This window comes from Trifolium pratense, linkage group LG6, assembly GCF_020283565.1.
Source record: "Trifolium pratense cultivar HEN17-A07 linkage group LG6, ARS_RC_1.1, whole genome shotgun sequence".
Lineage (NCBI taxonomy): Eukaryota > Viridiplantae > Streptophyta > Magnoliopsida > Fabales > Fabaceae > Trifolium > Trifolium pratense.
The window spans coordinates 4,433,873-4,453,233 of NC_060064.1; the positions used below are offsets into that span (position 1 = coordinate 4,433,873).

Below are 19,361 nucleotides of genomic sequence, written 5' to 3' on the forward strand. Positions count from 1 at the left end.
TTCACCGTGTGTGTGTGGCTGTCCGATCAAACATGGATGGCAAAGACCGAACGAACCGTTCATTAACTATTATATCAACTGCATGATACCAATCGTTCAATCATAAATCAATAGTCCAGATCACCTATTGTGTGTAATTGCATTAAGCAGCTACAATAGACAATTCGGATTCCAAATAGGAAGAAAAAGGGGAAATTAAAAAGAAAATCAATAAGTTCAGTGGAACAAGAGAATGGAGAATTGTGCTACATTCGGATAAATGTGCGTTTTTACACCTATGGTGTTAGCTCGTGGTAAAAATTCAGTCTTGTAATTTTAAGATTCCGAGTTAAAAAAAATAAGATTCCGAGTTCAAATCTAGTAGGGGACAATTTGTAAAAGGGTCATTAGTGCCACCGATCAATAAAGATTCTCCCTTCCCCAATTTCATGATCATATGTCATTTTGTATTATGACTGCAGCTATGAATGAAATGAGTTAATTGTGATTCTGTAAAAAAAAATACATTTGAAGTTCTTAATTGAGCATTCTCATTGATACTCACATAAAGTTGCTTCTGTGGAAGCATTCTAAGATAATCAGCCTCCTCTAAAAGTAATCAAAAAAAGCTTAAGAGTTTGTTCGGTTCAACAAAAGAAAGAGGAGGTGAAAGATTTTAATGGAGGGGAGGGAAGAGGATGGGGGATATTTTAATTTATAGGTGATTTTTTTCCCTAAAATTTTGAAAAATAGAGGTTATATTAAAAAATAGAGGTTATATTTTTGAATTAAAAATAGAGGTATTTAAATTAAATAAATCAACAAAAATATGACCAAGAATTAAGTTAACATGATATCCATTAAAATCAAATTGATAACTTATTTTTTTTAAAATAAATAAAAATGATGTCTACTATTAGAATAACACAATTCACAAGAAATTGAAAGATTAAGACAAATTGAAAAATTCACAAGAAAAAGTGTTTGGGAAAAAAAAAACATTGTTGTTGGCCAGTTACTCACATCTTTGTTGGCTCTTCGATCTTTTTTTTTTTTTATATATTTTTTATCATGATATAAATATTATATGTAAAATTTATGTTCTCAAGTGATAAATCTTTTTTTGGTACATTCTCAAGTGATAAATCTCACTATGAATAATAGGTAGGAAGTTTTTACGCAATAGAAAAACTTATGAAATCACAAAGCGAATTCTACCATCAAGTTCAACTACTTTTTTATATATTATAATCGATCTTGGTACGTTTTGTGTTGAAAAGACTGTTTTTAGTTTGACTTGTTAAAAAAAAATATACTTTTTACATATATAGAAGCTAAGAATCAAACTACTAACAACCATTTTAAAAAGATCCAAAACTCTATCAATTAAACTAATTTTTAGTAAAAAAATCAATTAAACTAATTTATGATATATTTAATTTGTTGGCTCTTCTTATTTCTGTTGGAATCGGAAATTACACTTGATCTGCTCACTGACACTGCCAACTCAACCATAATCCAAACAAAAATGATAATTTTCTATTGATAAGATAACAAAAGCCAATTTATGCATGCATTTACATCGGTCTATTTTACTCTCTAAAAACAAGGACAAGGGAAGTATTGTTTGTGCTGAAACATGCCATAAGCTACCCTTCGGATTTTTTTAAGTGTCGTTTTAGCATAAAGTTATCCGATCAAAGTAGTGAAACATTGTATTCATTTTTCAATTCTACCTTCGTTTAATCTATCATTTGTTTTCTCTTTCCAAATAAATTTAATATATATTCCCTTCGGTCTTAAATATAAGCAAAAATCAAAACGTATTTGGCTCAAATTTAGACTAAATACATTTTGACTTTTACTTATATTGGAATACATTTTTATCTCTCTATTTAAATTGTATGGAAAATGTGAAGTGGAGTTTTTTTTTATGATTTGGTAATTTGAAGTTGAGTTATTGAGAAAGGATGGTATAACCGATAAATTGTACCTTAAATCATCAAAACGACATTTAAATAAAAACAAAAAAATTCTTCCAAAACAACACTTAAAAAAGAGCGAAGGGAGTATATGTCTCGTACAAGTTTTATACTAATAAAAATTAAAAACAATCTTAAGACTTAAACCGTTCGATCTTAATCAAATCTATTTGTGCCCACAACATGAAAGACGTGTCCACAGGATCTCATAGATCTTAATTAAGCGATCAATTTTTATTATTATTTTATTAGAGATCATAAACAATAGTCCCTGTGAGGTTAACTTAATTGGTGTGATACAATTTTCAAAAGAAGATTTTCTACTTTTTAACATTTAATGCATAAGAACTTTACGGTTAGACTTTTTAAGAAAAAAATAAAGAGAATGTTAACATGTGTCCAGACACAAGACAAATATGGTAAATTTTTGTTGAAACTTGTGCAATTAATTTTCTAAACATTAAATATTTTATATCATTAAATGTTAAATTTATACTTTTACTTTTAGGTAGTACTAGAGCTGGGTATGCGGGCTAGCCCGCCCCGTTTAACTCGCCCCGCATAAACCCGCATATTAAACGGGGCGAACAAGCCCGTCGGCAAATATAAACGAGTTATAATATTAAGCCCGAGTTCGGTCCGCATAAGCCCGCAGGTTAACGGTTAACCCACAGACTATTACAAAAAAAAAAAAAAATCACTTTTTTCAAAAAATAAACTAAATTAGTAAAATATTAATATAATGAAAGCTTAAAAAAATATATTATTAATAATTTTATGTTATAACATATAAATTGTAACTAACAAATAAAAATAAATAAAGTTTGTGATATCATTGAGTTTATCTATCTTCTCTTTGTAAGTAATGCAACTAAAATCAAATTCAACTGATTCTTATCGTCATTTTTGTACTGTTCATTTCAGTGAGAAAAACTTTCTACATGTACCCAAAAAAACATAAAAAGATTAACAGAGTCAACTTAACTAAATCACATCAAGGTAACCAAATTATTCAAAACATAATAGCGGAAAATACCCCCAAGAAAAATAACTACCCATTTGGACATGTATCTTTTAAATACTAGCAAATGTATATACAGCTAAGACAAAGTAAAAGATAGTGAAAAAGAACAAAAGATGTCTGAATCCTGATGTTTTGTGTTGTTGTCTACTTGATTAAAATTGGAGTGTGTTGTTGCTTTTTATAATTAGGTTTAGACTAAGTTTTTTTTTTTTTTTTGTGGTTAAAAAAGTTGAATTTGGACATGAACCAAGTTATTTATATCTGATAAATTTTGTAATTAATTATATAAAAAAAAGAAGGCGGGCCACAGGCTAACCCGCGAACCCGCGGATTTAACCCGCATAACCCGCGGTTTTAACGGTCCAACCCACACGGGCAAAAATTTAAACGAGCCAAAAAAATTGGGTCTTAAGTCCGTGCAGGCTGCGGGTTAAACGGGTCGCCCCGCGGACCTTGGTCCGTATACCCGGCTCTAGGTAGTACATTAACATGTACTCTTAAGACACATGTTAATATGACCCAAAAAATAAAGTCAGGAAGAATTTTACCGTTCATTTAGGTCCTACAAAACTAGAAGGATTTATTTCTACGATTGTATTGTATGCAGAAGATACATGTTTTATGCCAAAAACAAAAATTAAGAAAAAAAATATTAAAATGTCAAATTCTTAAATGGATCGTCATCTTTTGGGCGATTAATACAATTTTTAATTTTTTTTTAAAAAGATTTTTCATGATTTCTTATTTTTTATATATATATTTTTTGTTTTCATCACCGGCATCCGACTCACTAAACCGTCTAATCTAATTTAGAGATTAATTCTAACACCAAGTGATTTCAGCATCTTCTGATTACAGTTACGAAGATCTAACCGTGATTCTCCCTATAAAATCCAGTATCAATCGGGTTGAGGTAATTTTTTTTATATCTTTACATATAAGTGAAGAGTTATTTCATCAAAACCCCAATAAAAAAAAAAAAAAAAAAAGTTAGCTTGGATTTAAGTTTCAACGTCGAAGAATTTCCTTTCTTTATTCTTTTGATCGCTAGTTTTGTTGGTCCTCTCACTCTCTTTCTGCAAAACACACACAACTTTGCTGTCAATCAAACCTTAAACCTATGATTATAGCAGGAGGTACTAGTAAGTAATAATAATCTAGTACTGACTGTTTATTAGTACTAACTACCATAATAATTAATAAAAAATCTTGTTTTTATTTGATTTGATTTAATTAATTAAGTTAATTAATGTCTCTGTAATTATGTATTATTTTCAGTTCTTCTCAGACTCAGCACCGCAACAAGGAAGGAATAAACACACACGTTGACAATTGAGGTTTTCTACCCATTTTCCCAGGTCGATTTTCACACGTGGGAATTCAACTCTCTCAAGGTTACATTTTTTTCATGTCTTTTTTTCTTAATCATTATTCTACTTCTTTCTGCATGCTTTGCATTTTTCATCACTTTTAATTAACTGATTATTAATATAATATTATCTTATTCTCTTAATTACCAAGTTTCATTTTTTATTTTTGGGGTTTTTCACTTAGTTTTCATTACAATCCCCATTGTTATTGCTTATGTTATTGATTCAAGTTAGTTTAATTATTTTCGATCACTGAAATATTGTTAGTTTGTATTTTGTTTAATCACTGTTGAAAGTTTTGTTTTTTTGATGAATCGTGATTGTAATTAGTGTTAGTTGTGATTGTGAATGTCTAGTGTCTTTTGTGTGTGATTGGATTTTCAGAATGTTCTCTTTATTAGGTGAGAGGTTTTTCTGTGTGAAGATTCTCATCAATTTTGTTTTTTTCTCATATTTTAGCAAAAAAATAGAAAATTTATTTATAGGAAATATGTATGACTATGAATTATTACATTTTCTGTAGTTATGTATAAATATGTAGTATGAATTTTGTAATATGATTTAGAAATGATTCAATTTAACATACAAGATTTTGTTTTAGTTTTGTTTATGAATTTGAATTGGTTACTAATTCACTTTATGTGTGAATGAATGGTAAATGAATTCTCGAGCTTAATGCTTTTAGTTATAGAATGAATTGGTCTGGGATTTGGGCCCTCAACCCTCAAACAAGTGATTCCCGACTCTTGCGTATGAAAAAAAATCAGTTGGGAAGGGAGAACCCACCTTGTGTTCCCCACAAGTTCCCGCCGAAGATTAGTCACTGTTAAGTGGTGGTGGAAATATTACGCAATGAGGGGCGAGAATAATGAATGATGAATTGCTGCTTTACAATTGACAAAAAAATTTATACTATGCTTTCTTCAACTAACTGTTCACTATTAGCAGATGAATCCTATTTGTTTTGTTGACAACAAAGAAGACAATGAAGTGAAATCGGCTGAAGGATTACTTACTTCAGATGTTTCTGGCATGGAAGAAGATGATGAATTTGGAGAACCAGAAGTGGTACCTCGTGTTGGAGATGAGTACCAGGCAGAACTTCCGCCATTTACTGCAGCACCTTATTTTTCTCAGCTTGCAAAAATGAAAGGAGATTCAGAAATTGCTGTCAATATGCCAGACTCTTCTGTAGTAGGACTACCCCTTCCTCTTATGTGGACACATTCTGAATTCGATAGGAGTTGGGGTGGTGAGACTTTAAAATCTGTCACAAGTCAAAAGGGGCGTGGTATTTGTGAAGGAAAAAATGTAGGAGGGTTTCCAAATTTTAAATCCTCTTACAGAAATGTTGGGACAGACATTAACTCGTGCTCAGAACTGAGAACCGAACTAGATCAGCCAAGACACAAGTATCTTCTTCCTGAATTGTTGGGTTGTCAGTCTTGGACAGATATTGAATATAACAGTTTTCTTCTTGGCCTCTATGCATTTGGGAAGAACCTTAATTTTTTGAAGAGATTTGTTGGGACTAAAAGTATGGGAGACATATTGTTTTTCTATTACGGTAAATTTTTTAGGTCTAAAGGATATTCCCGGTGGTCAAAATGTCGGAAGTCGAAAACCAGGCGATGTATATTTGGACAGAAAATATTCACTGGTTGGAGACAACAAGAATTGCTATCAAGATTATTTCCCCACGTGGCACAGGACCGTAAAACTACTTTGGTTGAGGTATCCCTCTGATCTTAGACTCTTAATTAGTGTGTGCAAGTCATTGTCGTACAAATTATAGATAAAACGGAATTGCCATATCAATGTATACATGGTTGAGCAATGTTCTTGCATGATTTAAACATTTTCGTAACTGTTCCTGAGTTACATATATTTGTTCAAAAGGTCTATTAGTTAAACGATGATCTTGGGAGGTAAAATACTAATGAATCATCAGCAAGCTTTAGATTTTATTGCCATGCTAAGAAAGAACTGAAAATGCTATCCTTGGTTTAATATTCAAGTTGTACACACTTGTCGTTGCAATGTTTCATTATTGTCTTTTAAGAATTTATCAGCTACCTTTTTAAAAATTGTCTTGTACATGCTAGCCACCTTCTTTGAAGTAGTTTTGCTTGAAGTGGCCTTAGGTGATGCTAATAATTGAACTTTCAATCAATGATATTGTTTCAACTTAAGCACCATACTTTCATGAAGTATCTTTTCTGATATGTGGATTTGAATTATCATGAAACTTATTGACAATCAGCAGTACTATGCAGTATAAATTTCAGCAACTATTTGCTGGCATATTGTTCATCGAAGTTGCGTTATGAATAGATAATATGGTAATCAGTGGAAAAAAGAGAGACAAAAATATGACATCAACAAATAGGTATCATGGTCCTCTTAATTATGACAACTTCATGATACTCAGACATTTCCTGTTCTTAGAAGAAACTAAGTAGCAGAGTTTTCAACTTTCCTTTATTTGAAAGATTTTCCTTGCATTCTTAAGGTTGCCTCCAATGAACACACAATGTGTTCTTAGCATTCATTGAACACCTTTCCTTTAGAATGATTGTTATTGAGATCCCCCACTGACTAGAAATATGGCCAGACTAGTCCTTAGAAAGCTTAGCCAAACCTCACCTGTTGAGCAAAATTCTGGGATTGAATTAGGCCTAGTCCAAATTCTAAGATGGCATGAAATACGAGACATCCACGGATTAGGGTTGCCTTTCATTAGGTTCTAGATGCCGTGCTGAATTCAACCTTAACTATCCTATTTACATTATTTGTAACAATATCATTTCTTAAATAATACTCGCATAGATTCTATCTTCTAAACATGTCCATAGTTCACATGGGCATTGCAAACATGCTGCCAAGCTGCCTCTGGCATCTTGTATCTCTATAAACTCATGTATTTCCTCACCAGAAAACTAGTGTTTCCTGAACTCATGTATATATTATGCACACACTGCAGATTTCGAGGAGTTTTGGGGAGGGAAAGATGCCATTTGAAGATTACGTATTTGCTCTAAAGGATGCTGTTGGCATTGAATTCCTTATAGCTGCAGTAGCTATTGGCCAAGGGAAGCATGATCTCACAGGCACTGCTCTTGAGCCACCAAAGACGAATCACGTATTTTCTGTTCGCCACGAAATACCAGCCGGCAAAGCTTGCTCCTCTCTTACACCTGCAGATATAATCAAAATTCTAACAGGAGATTTTAGATTAAGTAAAGCTCGATCCAGTGATCTTTTCTGGGAAGCTGTTTGGCCTCGTCTTTTAGCAAACGGTTGGCGTTCTGAAGAGCCAAAGGATAATTATGTTTCTGGGACAAAACAAACTTTGGTTTTTCTTGTACCCGGTGTTAAGAAGTTTTCAAGAAGGAAACTGGAAAAAGGTAAGCAATACTTTGATTCTATAAGTGATGTACTGAATAAAGTGTCATCTAACCCTAAGCTTCTTGAGACTGAAATTCAAGCAACTGAGGGTATTGTAGATAAGGAAAACATGCAAAACAAACAAAACCAAGACAGTGTGTCAAATACACATCAATGTCCTTCGTTTCAATCTCATAATTCAAAGTGCAAACCGGATCCCGTGAAATTTACAATTGTAGACACCAGCATGGTTCATGAAACTAATAGACGTAAAGTGAGACAGACGAAAGGCTTACCTTTTCAACCTGAAAATATATCTACCATCTCAAGCTGCAGTTCTAGTGAATCTGAGACAGCTACATCTGAAGACTCGGAATATCAAATTGAGGAAGCTAATGCTTCAAGTCCTACTGAAGTTCAGGTTGAACAAGCTAATTCTTTACACCATGCTGAAGATCAGGTTGGACATGCTAATTCTTTACACCATACTGAAGATCAGATTGGACACGCTAATTCTTCATACCGTGCTAAAGTTCAGGTTGGACACGCTAATTCTTCATATCGTGTTGAAGATCAGGTTGGGCACGCTAATTCTTCAGACCATGTTGAAGATCAGGTTGCGCGTGCTAATTCTTCAGACCGTGTTGAAGATCAGGTTTCGCATGCTAATTCTTCACACCGTGTTGAAGATCAGGTTGGGCGTGCTAATTCTTCACACCTTGTTGAAGATCAGGTTGAGCATGCTAATTCTTCAGACCGTGTTAATTCTTCATACCTTGTTGAAGATCAGGTTGAGCTTGCTAATTCTTCGGACCGTGTTGAAGATCAGGTTGTGCGTGCTAATTCTTCAGTCTGTGTTGAAGATCAGGTTTCGCATGCTAATTCTTCACACCGTGTTGAAGATCAGGTTGGGCGTGCTAATTCTTCACACCGCGTTGAAGATCAGGTTGAGCATGCTAATTCTTCAGACCGCGTTGAAGATCAGGTTGTGCGTGCTAATTCTTCAGTCTGTGTTGAAGATCAGGTTGCGCATGCTAATTCTTCAGACCGTGTTGAAGACCAGGTTGAGCAAGCTAATTCTACAGACCATGTTGATCATCAGGTTGAGCATGCTAATTCTTCATACCGTGTTGAGGATCAGGTTGAACCTGCTAATTCATCATACAGTGTTGTAGATCGGGTTGAGCAAGCTAATGCTTTAAGTCCTATTGAAGATCAGGCTGAACGTACCAATTCTTCATTCCATGTTGAGCATGCTAATTCTGACAACCATGTTGAAGAAATCTCAGATAAGGGGATGCACATAAACTCATCAGGTCATGCTCATAATCCTGAGACCCTCAACACCACGGAAGTAGAAAATTATAAATGCCACTCTGATCTGCCTGATGATGAGCATTCAAGGGAGCTGAATGAGCAGCCAGTGATTCAAAAGATGACATCTGATGATTGCACAAAACCTTTTCCCTGCGCCACAAAAATGCAGGAGTTAAGAGCTTGTAGCCACGGAGAGTTTAGCCTTAGTGCTGAAAATACTTCTATGGACAGAAAATTTGATTTAAATGAGCCATTTTCACTGTCAAATCCACATGAAGCATCGGAGGGCATGGATTTTTCTGTAGGTTTAGACACTTTGTCTTTCCCAAATTATCCGGCTAAAGGCAGTCCAAATATGAGCCATGAAGGCAGTGTCACTGAAACCAGGATGTTGATCGACTTGAATTCTGAAACCAGGATGTTGATCGACTTGAACTCTGAAACCAGGATGTTGATCGACTTGAATTTTCCTCAAGTTCCACCTGACTTATCACTTGAAATGGAAATACCATCCTCTAAGGCAATACAGCTAAACGATGACCAATGGGCGCATACATTGTCATCTTCATCCGAGACAACCCAGCTCAACATGAAACCAGAGATTCCTGATTTAAATTGCACGAAACCAGAGATTCCTGATTTAAATAAGGAGCACCAACCAAGCATTGTTAACCGCCGTCAAAGTACAAGGAACCGGCCATTAACAACAAAGGCACTGGAAGCTCTTGAGTATGGATTTCTCAACTCAAAGAGGAAGAGGAAGAACACAGAATCTTCAGACAATAATTCAAAGTCCCAATGTTTACGTCCAAGTAACGAGACAATTATCGATGTTACTTGTGATAATAGCATTGGGAACTCTATCGCAGACACAAGTGCAAAGGAGGAAAATGTTATAAGGGAATATAGTTTCATTGTTTAGAAAGTATCAATAAAAAAATGCCATACATGAAGTCCAAAGCCATTAGTTTACATTCACTTACTCTCTTTTTTCTTCAGTATTTGACTGATAGAATAATAAATAGCATAATATTTGATTCATATGATTATTTGATTAATGATTCATAGATGAAAGAGCATTGGTGACTAAATTTTAAGAGCACAGGTAAAGCTCTTTAACAGGAATAATACCACTGTTTGAGGTAAAATAATCAAGGTATATGGTAGTTTCTGTTTCATATCTTACCATTATAAGGGTATTAATTAAGCATGAATGACAGCATTGTCAATAGGTTTAATGTCTTAATGGCAAATTCAAATGCTATGCATTTGTAACTGTTATTTTGACAATAGTAACTACTATTAATTAGTATATATTGTATAATAAATGTAGATATGACAGCTACAGATTTATTGGGCTGATTCAAATGTAATTACATTGTATTTATATGAGACTTCTCCTAGAGGAGAACATACAGTTTTCAGATCAATACTTCCATGAGTCTAACATTCTTTAAGTTTAACATGGTATCAGTCTAGGTTACGATCCAAAATCTAGTCTGAGTTCTTTAGCAGTGTCTTTCACTCTTAGTCAAGAATCTCGGTATTTTATTTCTTTTCTGGTTATTTCTTTTTCAAACCAGATTGTCATCTTGCGTGTTCAATTTTCTTCGATTCAATGTCGATAGAGAAACATGATGTTTTCATGGTCCGCCTTAATGGCAAAAACTATTCATCTTGGGAATTCCAGTTCTCATTATATGTCCAAGGAAAAGATTTGTGGGGTCATGTTGATGACACAACTCCTGCCCCCGACAAAGACAAAGATAAGGATGGACATGCCAAATGGAAAACTAAAGATGCTCAGGTCATGACCTGGATCACCAGTTCGGTTGATCCCAACATTGTTCTGAACCTTCGCCCTTACAAGACTGCAGCAACAATGTGGGCTTACTTGAAGAAAATCTACGGTCAGAACAATGCAGCCCGTAGATTCCAGCTTGAGTATGACATAGCTAATTTTAAACAGGATAGTCTCTCTATATCTGATTTTTACTCTCAATTCATGAATCTTTGGGCTGAATACACTGATATAGTTTATTCAAATTTGAGTGCTGGTGAACTAAGTGCGGTACAAACAGTTCATGACACTACGAAACGAGATCAGTTTCTCATGAAATTGAGATATGACTTTGAAGGTATGCGCTCTAGTCTAATGCATAGAGACCCAATACCCTCATTGGATGCGTGTCTCAATGACCTGTTACGTGAAGAACAACGCCTTCTTACACAATCCATCCTTGAAGAACAAAAAGCATCTGCTGTTCCAGTGGCATATGTTGCACATGGGAGGTCAAGAAACCACGAGATGAGCACTATTCAATGTTTTTGTTGCAAGCGCTCTGGACATTATGCCTCTAACTGTCCAAACAAATTCTGCAATTATTGCAAAAAGGATGGACACATTATTAAAGAGTGTCCAACAAGGCCACCGAAGCGCAATGCAAAAGCCTTTGCAACTTCAGTTGATTCATCAATTCCTACTGCTGTCCAACAAAATACTCCTACTACTGTCCAGACCTTGACCCCTGAAATGGTTCAACAAATGATCATCTCAGCATTCTCTGCTTTGGGATTCTCAGGTAAATCATGTTCACCCTGGTACTTTGATTCCGGGGCTTCCAACCACATGACCAACAATACTCAATTTCTTAATAATATCACCAAATATTCTGGAAATCTCAAGATACATACTGCTGATGGCAATCAATTGCCTATCACAGCAACCGGTGATATTTCTTCAACTCTAAACAATGTTTTTGTCTCTCCTGGTCTTACTAGTAATCTCATTTCTGTTGGACAGTTAGTTGACAATAATTGTAAAGTACAATTCTCAAAATCTGGTTGTCTTGTGCAGGATCAACAATCAGGGATGACAATCGCGAAGGGGCCTAAAGTCGGACGTCTCTTTCCACTCAATTTACATTTGTCTCCAAGTCTTTCTTTACCTTCTGTTTTGTGCAATTCTGCAACTGTTGATTATCAACTGTGGCATAAGCGTCTTGGACACCCAAACTTCAATGTGCTTCATGACATGCTAAAATCTGGTTTTCTAGGAAATAAACACACTCCGTCTCTTGATAGTATTCGTTTTGATTGCACTCCTTGTAAGCTTGGCAAAAGTAAAATCCTTCCTTTTCCAACACATCAACCGAATGTAATAAAACCTTTTGATATCATCCATAGTGATGTATGGGGAGTGACACCGATTATATCTCATGCTAATTACAAATATTTTGTAACTTTTATTGATGATTATAGTCGTTTTACATGGGTCTATTTTTTGCGCTCAAAAGATGAAGTTTTTTCTACTTTCAAATTTTTTAATGCTTATGTTGAAACCCAATTTTCATCTAAAATCAAAATTCTTCGCTCTGATAATGGGGGAGAATATACATCAAATTCTTTTCAAGAGTTCTTGCAATCTAATGGAATTATATCTCAAAGATCATGTCCCTCAACTCCCCAACAAAATGGGGTAGCTGAAAGAAAAAATCGCCATTTGCTTGATGTTGTTCGCACACTTTTTCTAGAGTCCCATGTGTCACCACGATTCTGGTGTGAAGCCCTATCTACTGTAGTTCATCTTATAAACAGTTTGTCATCCCCGTCAATAAATAATGAATCTCCCTTTAGTCGGTTATTTGGAAAGCCGCCAGATTACTCAACTCTCCGTGTCTTCGGTTGTGTGTGTTATGTCCATCTTCCTCCACAAGAACGCACCAAACTCAGTGCTCAATCTGTTGAATGTGCTTTTCTTGGATATTATTCTCATCAAAAGGGTTTTTTATGTTATGATCCTAATAATCGTCGAATTCGGGTGTCTAGAAATGTAATTTTTCAGGAAAATAAATATTTTTTTGCAACGCATCACGACACTCCTTCTACGGTTTCTGTTTTACCATTTTTTTCTAACTCTATTATAAGTCAGTCATCCTCTAAGCCCCTTTTGACCTACCAAAGACAACGTGTTGTCACTCAAAATCAACCAGCTGACTCCCACGGGCCCCCTCAAGATAGTTCCTTGACTGCTGATCCAATACAAGAACCACAACCAGAACTTGAACTTTTACGACGCAGCTCACGCATTCGTAAGCCCCAGAAAAGTATGGTTTCTCTAATCCCTTATCCTTGACAGCAAAATTATCTAGTGTTCCTATTCCTTCTTCTTATAAACAGGCAATGGAGCATGTTTGTTGGCAAACCGCTATTGAAAATGAACTTCTGGCCTTGGAAGAAAATCAGACATGGGACATAGTGCCTTGTCCTCCGTATGTTAAACCTTTGGGTAGCAAATTTGTGTTTTCAATAAAGCTGCGTCCAGATGGATCAATAGATCGTTACAAGGCTCGTCTTGTAGTTCTTGGAAATAAGCAAGAATATGGACTAGACTATGACGAGACTTTTGCCCCGGTCGCCAAGATGACTAGTGTGCGCACTATTCTTGCTCTTGCTGCATCCCAGTCTTGGCCACTACATCAAATGGATGTGAAAAATGCATTCCTACACGGTGATCTTAAGGAAGAAGTTTACATCAAACTTCCCAATGGTATGCCCACATCTTCCTCTAATACTGTTTGCAAACTAAAACGCTCTTTATATGGTTTGAAACAGGCACCAAGAGTATGGTTTGAAAAGTTCCGATCCACACTACTTGGTTTTTCATTCATTCAAAGTCAATATGATCCATCACTTTTCCTACAAAGGACTCCTAAAGGCATTGTGGTGCTTCTGGTTTATGTGGACGATATAGTGGTGACAGGTTCCGATCAAGAGGGCATCTCTAAAATTAGAGAATTGTTGCATTCATCTTTTCACATGAAAGAGTTGGGTCGCCTTACTTACTTCTTGGGTTTGGAGGTACATTATCAATCTGAAGGCATTTTTTTAAATCAACAAAAGTATATTAAGGATCTTGTGCAACTTGCTGGACTCACAGATTCAAACACCGTTGACACTCCCATGGAAGTTAATGTTAAATATCGTCGAGATGAAGGTGAACTTCTTGATGATCCAACTCTTTATCGCAAGTTGGTTGGTAGTCTAATTTATGTAACAATTACCCGCCCAGATATTTCTTTCGCTGTGCACACTGTAAGTAGGTTCATGCAAGCACCACGACATTTACATTTTTCAGCAGTGCAGCGTATCATTAAGTACCTCCTTGGCACTTCAAGACGTGGTTTGTTTTTTCCTAATGATTCGACACTCCAACTTCAAGCATATAGTGATGCTGATTGGGCTGGTTGTCCAGACACAAGGAAGTCTACTACTGGCTGGTGTATGTTCCTAGGAAATGCTGCTATTTCCTGGAAGTGTAAGAAACAAGATTCAGTTTCAAAGTCATCTACTGAAGCAGAATATCGTGCAATGTCTGCTGCTTGTTCTGAAATAGTATGGTTGCGCGGTCTTCTAACAGAACTTGGATTCTCTCAAGCACAACCAACTTCATTGCATGCTGACAATACTAGTGCTATACAAATTGCAGCAAATCCAGTTTATCATGAACGAACAAAGCACATCGAGGTTGATTGTCACTCTATCCGAGAAGCCTATGATCGGAGAATCATCAATCTACCACATGTCTCCACATCAGATCAGACAGCTGACATCTTTACTAAATCATTGACACGTCAGCGACACAATTTTTTGGTTAGCAAATTGATGCTAGTTAATTTACCAGCATCAATTTGAGGGGGGATGTCAATAGGTTTAATGTCTTAATGGCAAATTCAAATGCTATGCATTTGTAACTGTTATTTTGACAATAGTAACTACTATTAATTAGTATATATTGTATAATAAATGTAGATATGACAGCTACAGATTTATTGGGCTGATTCAAATGTAATTACATTGTATTTATATGAGACTTCTCCTAGAGGAGAACATACAGTTTTCAGATCAATACTTCCATGAGTCTAACATTCTTTAAGTTTAACAAGCATAATTACATGATAACTCAACCAATTAAGTATTAGTATTATATTGTATATTTTAGCTACAGTAGGTTTTCTCTTGATTAGCACAATGTCATGGATAAAAATAGTTCTCTAAACTGCGGTGATAACTTCGTATCTTTAACAAGGTGACTTAATGAAAAGTGTGATTTCAATTGAATTGATTAGTATATGAAATAGCTCAGTTTTCTTGATTTAAGTTGTCCTCAACTTACTTCGATTTCGACTCAAAGGTGTCCATCGAATATTTGGCACGAGACTTTCCTTTTGTGAACACAGGGCTCGGAAGAATAACTATATGATGCGACTTTGAAGAAATCAACCTCTCTCATTTACAAAGGTTAAGTCAATACATAATACTAGTTCACTAAGACCATTCATGCACCATGTCAAGAAGACTCAGTGTACATGATTTTTCTCTACTTCATTTGCATGAACTTTAAAAAGAAAACAAAAGAAATAAAGACGAATGTCCAACCCGCGACAAAGAACGAGTCATTTGAGAGCGTAGCTCACGGGTTACTCGGATCTCGACAATTTTAACTTAAGAATAATCTTCTCCTTGAAAGCTTGAGAACCAGGATCTGTGCATAAAACAATCCTTGCACAGTTGCACCATACGGTCACCCTCAGCCAAAATTGTTCCATCAAATACCATTGGTTGAGTTGAACCCATTCAGCCAAAATAAATAAATTGTTATGAAACTTTATAATTGAATTCATTATCGTGATTCTTGTATTCGTTTTATGTACTATTTTTTATGTAAACGGATTTATGATATTAAGTTATTAACCGATTACAAACCATTTTTTGGATGACTTTTAAATTAGATTTGATGAGCGTCAACATTTTGTAATTTTTTTAATAATTGAACGGTTAAAAATATTTGTGATAGTATTCATAAGGAGTAAGGCCCAACGTTGTATAACAACTCATCAACGGATGCAGCTTCCCATATTGGGTAAAAGTGCAAACCGATAGCAGCAGAAGTAGGGATAATGGCACCAAAAATTATATTGTTTCTGTAAAGTAGAGATCCAGAAACAGACTCACGAACCATCAATATCTACTAAAGGGGCAGCAATGAAAGCGATAATAAATACAGAAGTTGCGGTCAATAAGGTAGGGATCATCAAAATTCAAAACATCAAACCATCCAATGTAACGACGATTAGTGTCCCCAAGTCACTTTTTAAGCATCTTAAATAGTAAGTTTTTATTAAAATTTTATTGAAATATGCGAAGTCAACATATTGAAAATTAAAATATTTCACATTTTAAATAAATTATTTCATTGAAGTCTTAAAAAGTGTTCAACGCTGTTTAGCAAATCCTAAAATATAATGTGAAATTTCATTATCTCAAGCTGACTCACATCAAGTCACAGCTCAAATTATTTATTATTTATTATGAGAAGAATTTTATAACACACTATATTTTTCCCAGTACCAAGGTAGTTTTCATTGTTGTGCAATGTTAATTAAATTGGGTCATGCTAAATAGTGTCCTTGGGGCACTTATTAAGCATACCAAAAAAGAAAATAAAAAATAAAATTATGGGGTGTATTGGATTAGGATTTTGAAAGACAATTTTTGCATAAAAAAGTCTTGTGAATTTTAAAAAATTGTGCATTATTTTAATGACTTTTAGGATTTTAAAAGACTATTAAGATTTGTAATTTGAATTTCAATGGATTTATATGGTAAGATTTTATAGGATTTGGAAGAATTTATGGATTTATTGGATTTTAAAAGACATTGAATTTTAAATTAAATGCAGCAATTTTGTTTAAAAAAATCCCAAATTTTTCTTTTTTTGTTACCAGTAGTGAATTTTTTTTTTTTATCAAAGATGGAGTCATGGAGTTTCTTTATCGGTACTCTCAGTTTTGACGGTGGAATAAGGCATAAACATGATTCACAATGGGTATTTAATAGATTTTTTTATTGATGATGGGAATACTAATATAAATGTGACACTATCTATGGTAGCAGGGCAACCATGAAGAGGAAACATAATAGAGAGGTAGGGAGAAAATAAGCGATTATAAAAAACATGATGAGATAATCAGGAAACATGAAAGAAGGTGAAAGAAATACTCCCTCCGGTCCTTTTTATAAGGAACAATTTGGAAAAAAAATTTGGTCCTTTTTATAAGAAACAATCATTAAATTTATTCTTACAATTCCATTTCTACCCTTATTAAATTGTATTCATTCCAAAGTTATGCATTAATTAGAGTGACATATTCCCTAAGAATAAATTAATACACCAAGGTTAGTTTTGGAATAGATTGTAAAATTTTAGAATTTTTATTAAGAAAGATAAGGTTTCTTGGTATGTGTGTTTTTACCAAATTGTTCCTTATAATAAGGACCGGAGGGAGTAAAAAAAAATGAGAATCCATGGAAATCTCATGATATGAGGAAAAACTTTTTTTAGCTCAAAATTCACTAAAAAGTCCATCAAAATCCATTAAAATCATATTTTTTAAACAATCCATCGAAATTAGAATACTTTTAAATACCACTAGACTTGATTGAATACCACTAGACTTTTTTAAAGTCTTTTAAAATCATAATTGAATACCACGAAATTTTGTCATCATAAAAAAGTCTTTTAAAATCCCTTGAAATCCTAATTGAATACACCCACCTTAATGTTGAAAAGATAACTTTCAATATTTTTAAGGTATTGAATACACGCATTTCGAGACAGAATTTTTATTTTAAAATACTTAACCAATGCCCCGGACACTATTTAGCATTTTTCTAATATTAATCTAGACAAATTTACATTTCAAGTGCTGCATGTCTTGGCGTAATATCGATATCTACCTGCTCATTAAATACTAATTATTAAATTAAAATAAATAGAATTATAACATCAATGACTCCCAACTCTGAAAATTTCATGCAGGCTTGATGAGATGACGACAAAATATTTTAAAAAATAATTTTATTAAACAATTATTCACCTTTCAAAACACGTCAATATCAACCATATATACTACTTTTATGTTTCCTATCTTGGATAAAATAAGGGACAGAATTCTATTATAAAGAAAGTGTGTCAGAGAGAACTATTGATATGCATGTTGTCTCCTATGTTGGTCTTATCTATAAAGCTTCATTGTCTTTGTCACCTAGCAACCATATCAATAAATAATTATGATGAATTAAAAGAAAAATTCCGTGGTAATATTTTTTTTTTAAAGTAATTTAGTGATTAAAATTTTACTTTTTAAAGATGAATAAATGATAGAATTAGATTCAAACTCAATCCATGTAATAATTTGTAATGTCTCTGTCAATTAAATTATACTCGCAGCAGAAACAATTTCGTGGTAATATTAATTGGGCTTAATTAACATGATTTAAATAATAGTAAAAAATTGCGAGATATATATAAGTATATAAAATGTTGGGAAGCATGTCCTTACTTTTTTGGAAGTATGCAAGTTTCATCAAATGTATCGATGTCTATAGCGATAATTTCTACGATGTCTTTTTCTTCGATTTTACTAGTAGTTTCATATGAAAAGGTGCATATTATAATTCATAATTAATGGGAAGAAAATAAACATTTTAGTTTGACTCCAAATTAGAAACTTTCTTCATGTTTGATAATATTCCAGTTTCTGTCATTTCCTTGTTACTAGTAATTTTCTTCTTGTTTTAGTTTTACATTAACCAGCATATACGCAAGATAGTAAATTAATTCAACATTATTACTTGCACTTGAATTAATTACTTCCTCGTCACAAATGAGCGCATATTATGAAAAATGTATAAAAAAAAAGGCTTAAATGCAGTTTTGGCCCCTTAAGTTTCACAATTGCTTGATTTTGGTCCCCCACATTTTAATTGCTTGATTTTAACCTCCTAAGTTTCACAATTGCTTGATTTTAGCCCTCCAAGTTTTAATTGCTCAATTTTGGCCCCCCAAGTTTACCCCCTTTTGCATTTGCTAGCCTCCCGTTGAATATTTTGATTAAAAATTGGTTATGTGGCATTTTAAAATTAAATAAATAAATTACAAATTGTTTTTTAAAAACTAAATTATAATTTTTTTTTTATTATATGTAGTTTGTAAAATAATTTTGTTATATAAAAAAGTAAAAAAAAAAACATTTTATGAATTATTTTTTAAAAACTTTGTAAACTTTTTTTTAAATAAAAAATAATTATTAAACTTTTTATTAAAAAAACAATTTTTAATACATTTTTATAAAAGAAAATATTATTATTTTTTAATTAAAACATATTTTTAATTTTTTTAAAATGTCACATAAGCAATTTATAGTCAAAAAAGTCAACGGAGGGCTAGCAAATGCAAAA

General features: G+C 33.7%; 1 protein-coding gene across 3 annotated transcripts; it reads left to right on the top strand.

Moving 5' to 3' along the window:
• Positions 1-3,912: 3,912 nt before the first annotated feature.
• Positions 3,913-10,126, top strand: LOC123888909. 3 transcript variants are annotated; one of them, XM_045938072.1, is made up of 4 exons: positions 3,913-4,121; positions 4,264-4,379; positions 5,304-6,089; positions 7,339-10,126. In XM_045938072.1, the coding sequence occupies exons 3-4, from the start codon at positions 5,304-5,306 to the stop codon at positions 9,979-9,981; spliced, it is 3,429 nt and encodes a 1,142-aa protein (XP_045794028.1). In that variant the 5' UTR covers positions 3,913-4,121; positions 4,264-4,379; the 3' UTR covers positions 9,982-10,126. The 3 variants fall into 3 exon arrangements, with proteins under 3 accessions (XP_045794028.1, XP_045794026.1, XP_045794027.1); XM_045938070.1 differs by having other exon boundaries at positions 3,947-4,127; XM_045938071.1 differs by having other exon boundaries at positions 3,959-4,127; positions 4,264-6,089.
• The last annotated feature ends 9,235 nt before the right edge of the window (positions 10,127-19,361 follow it).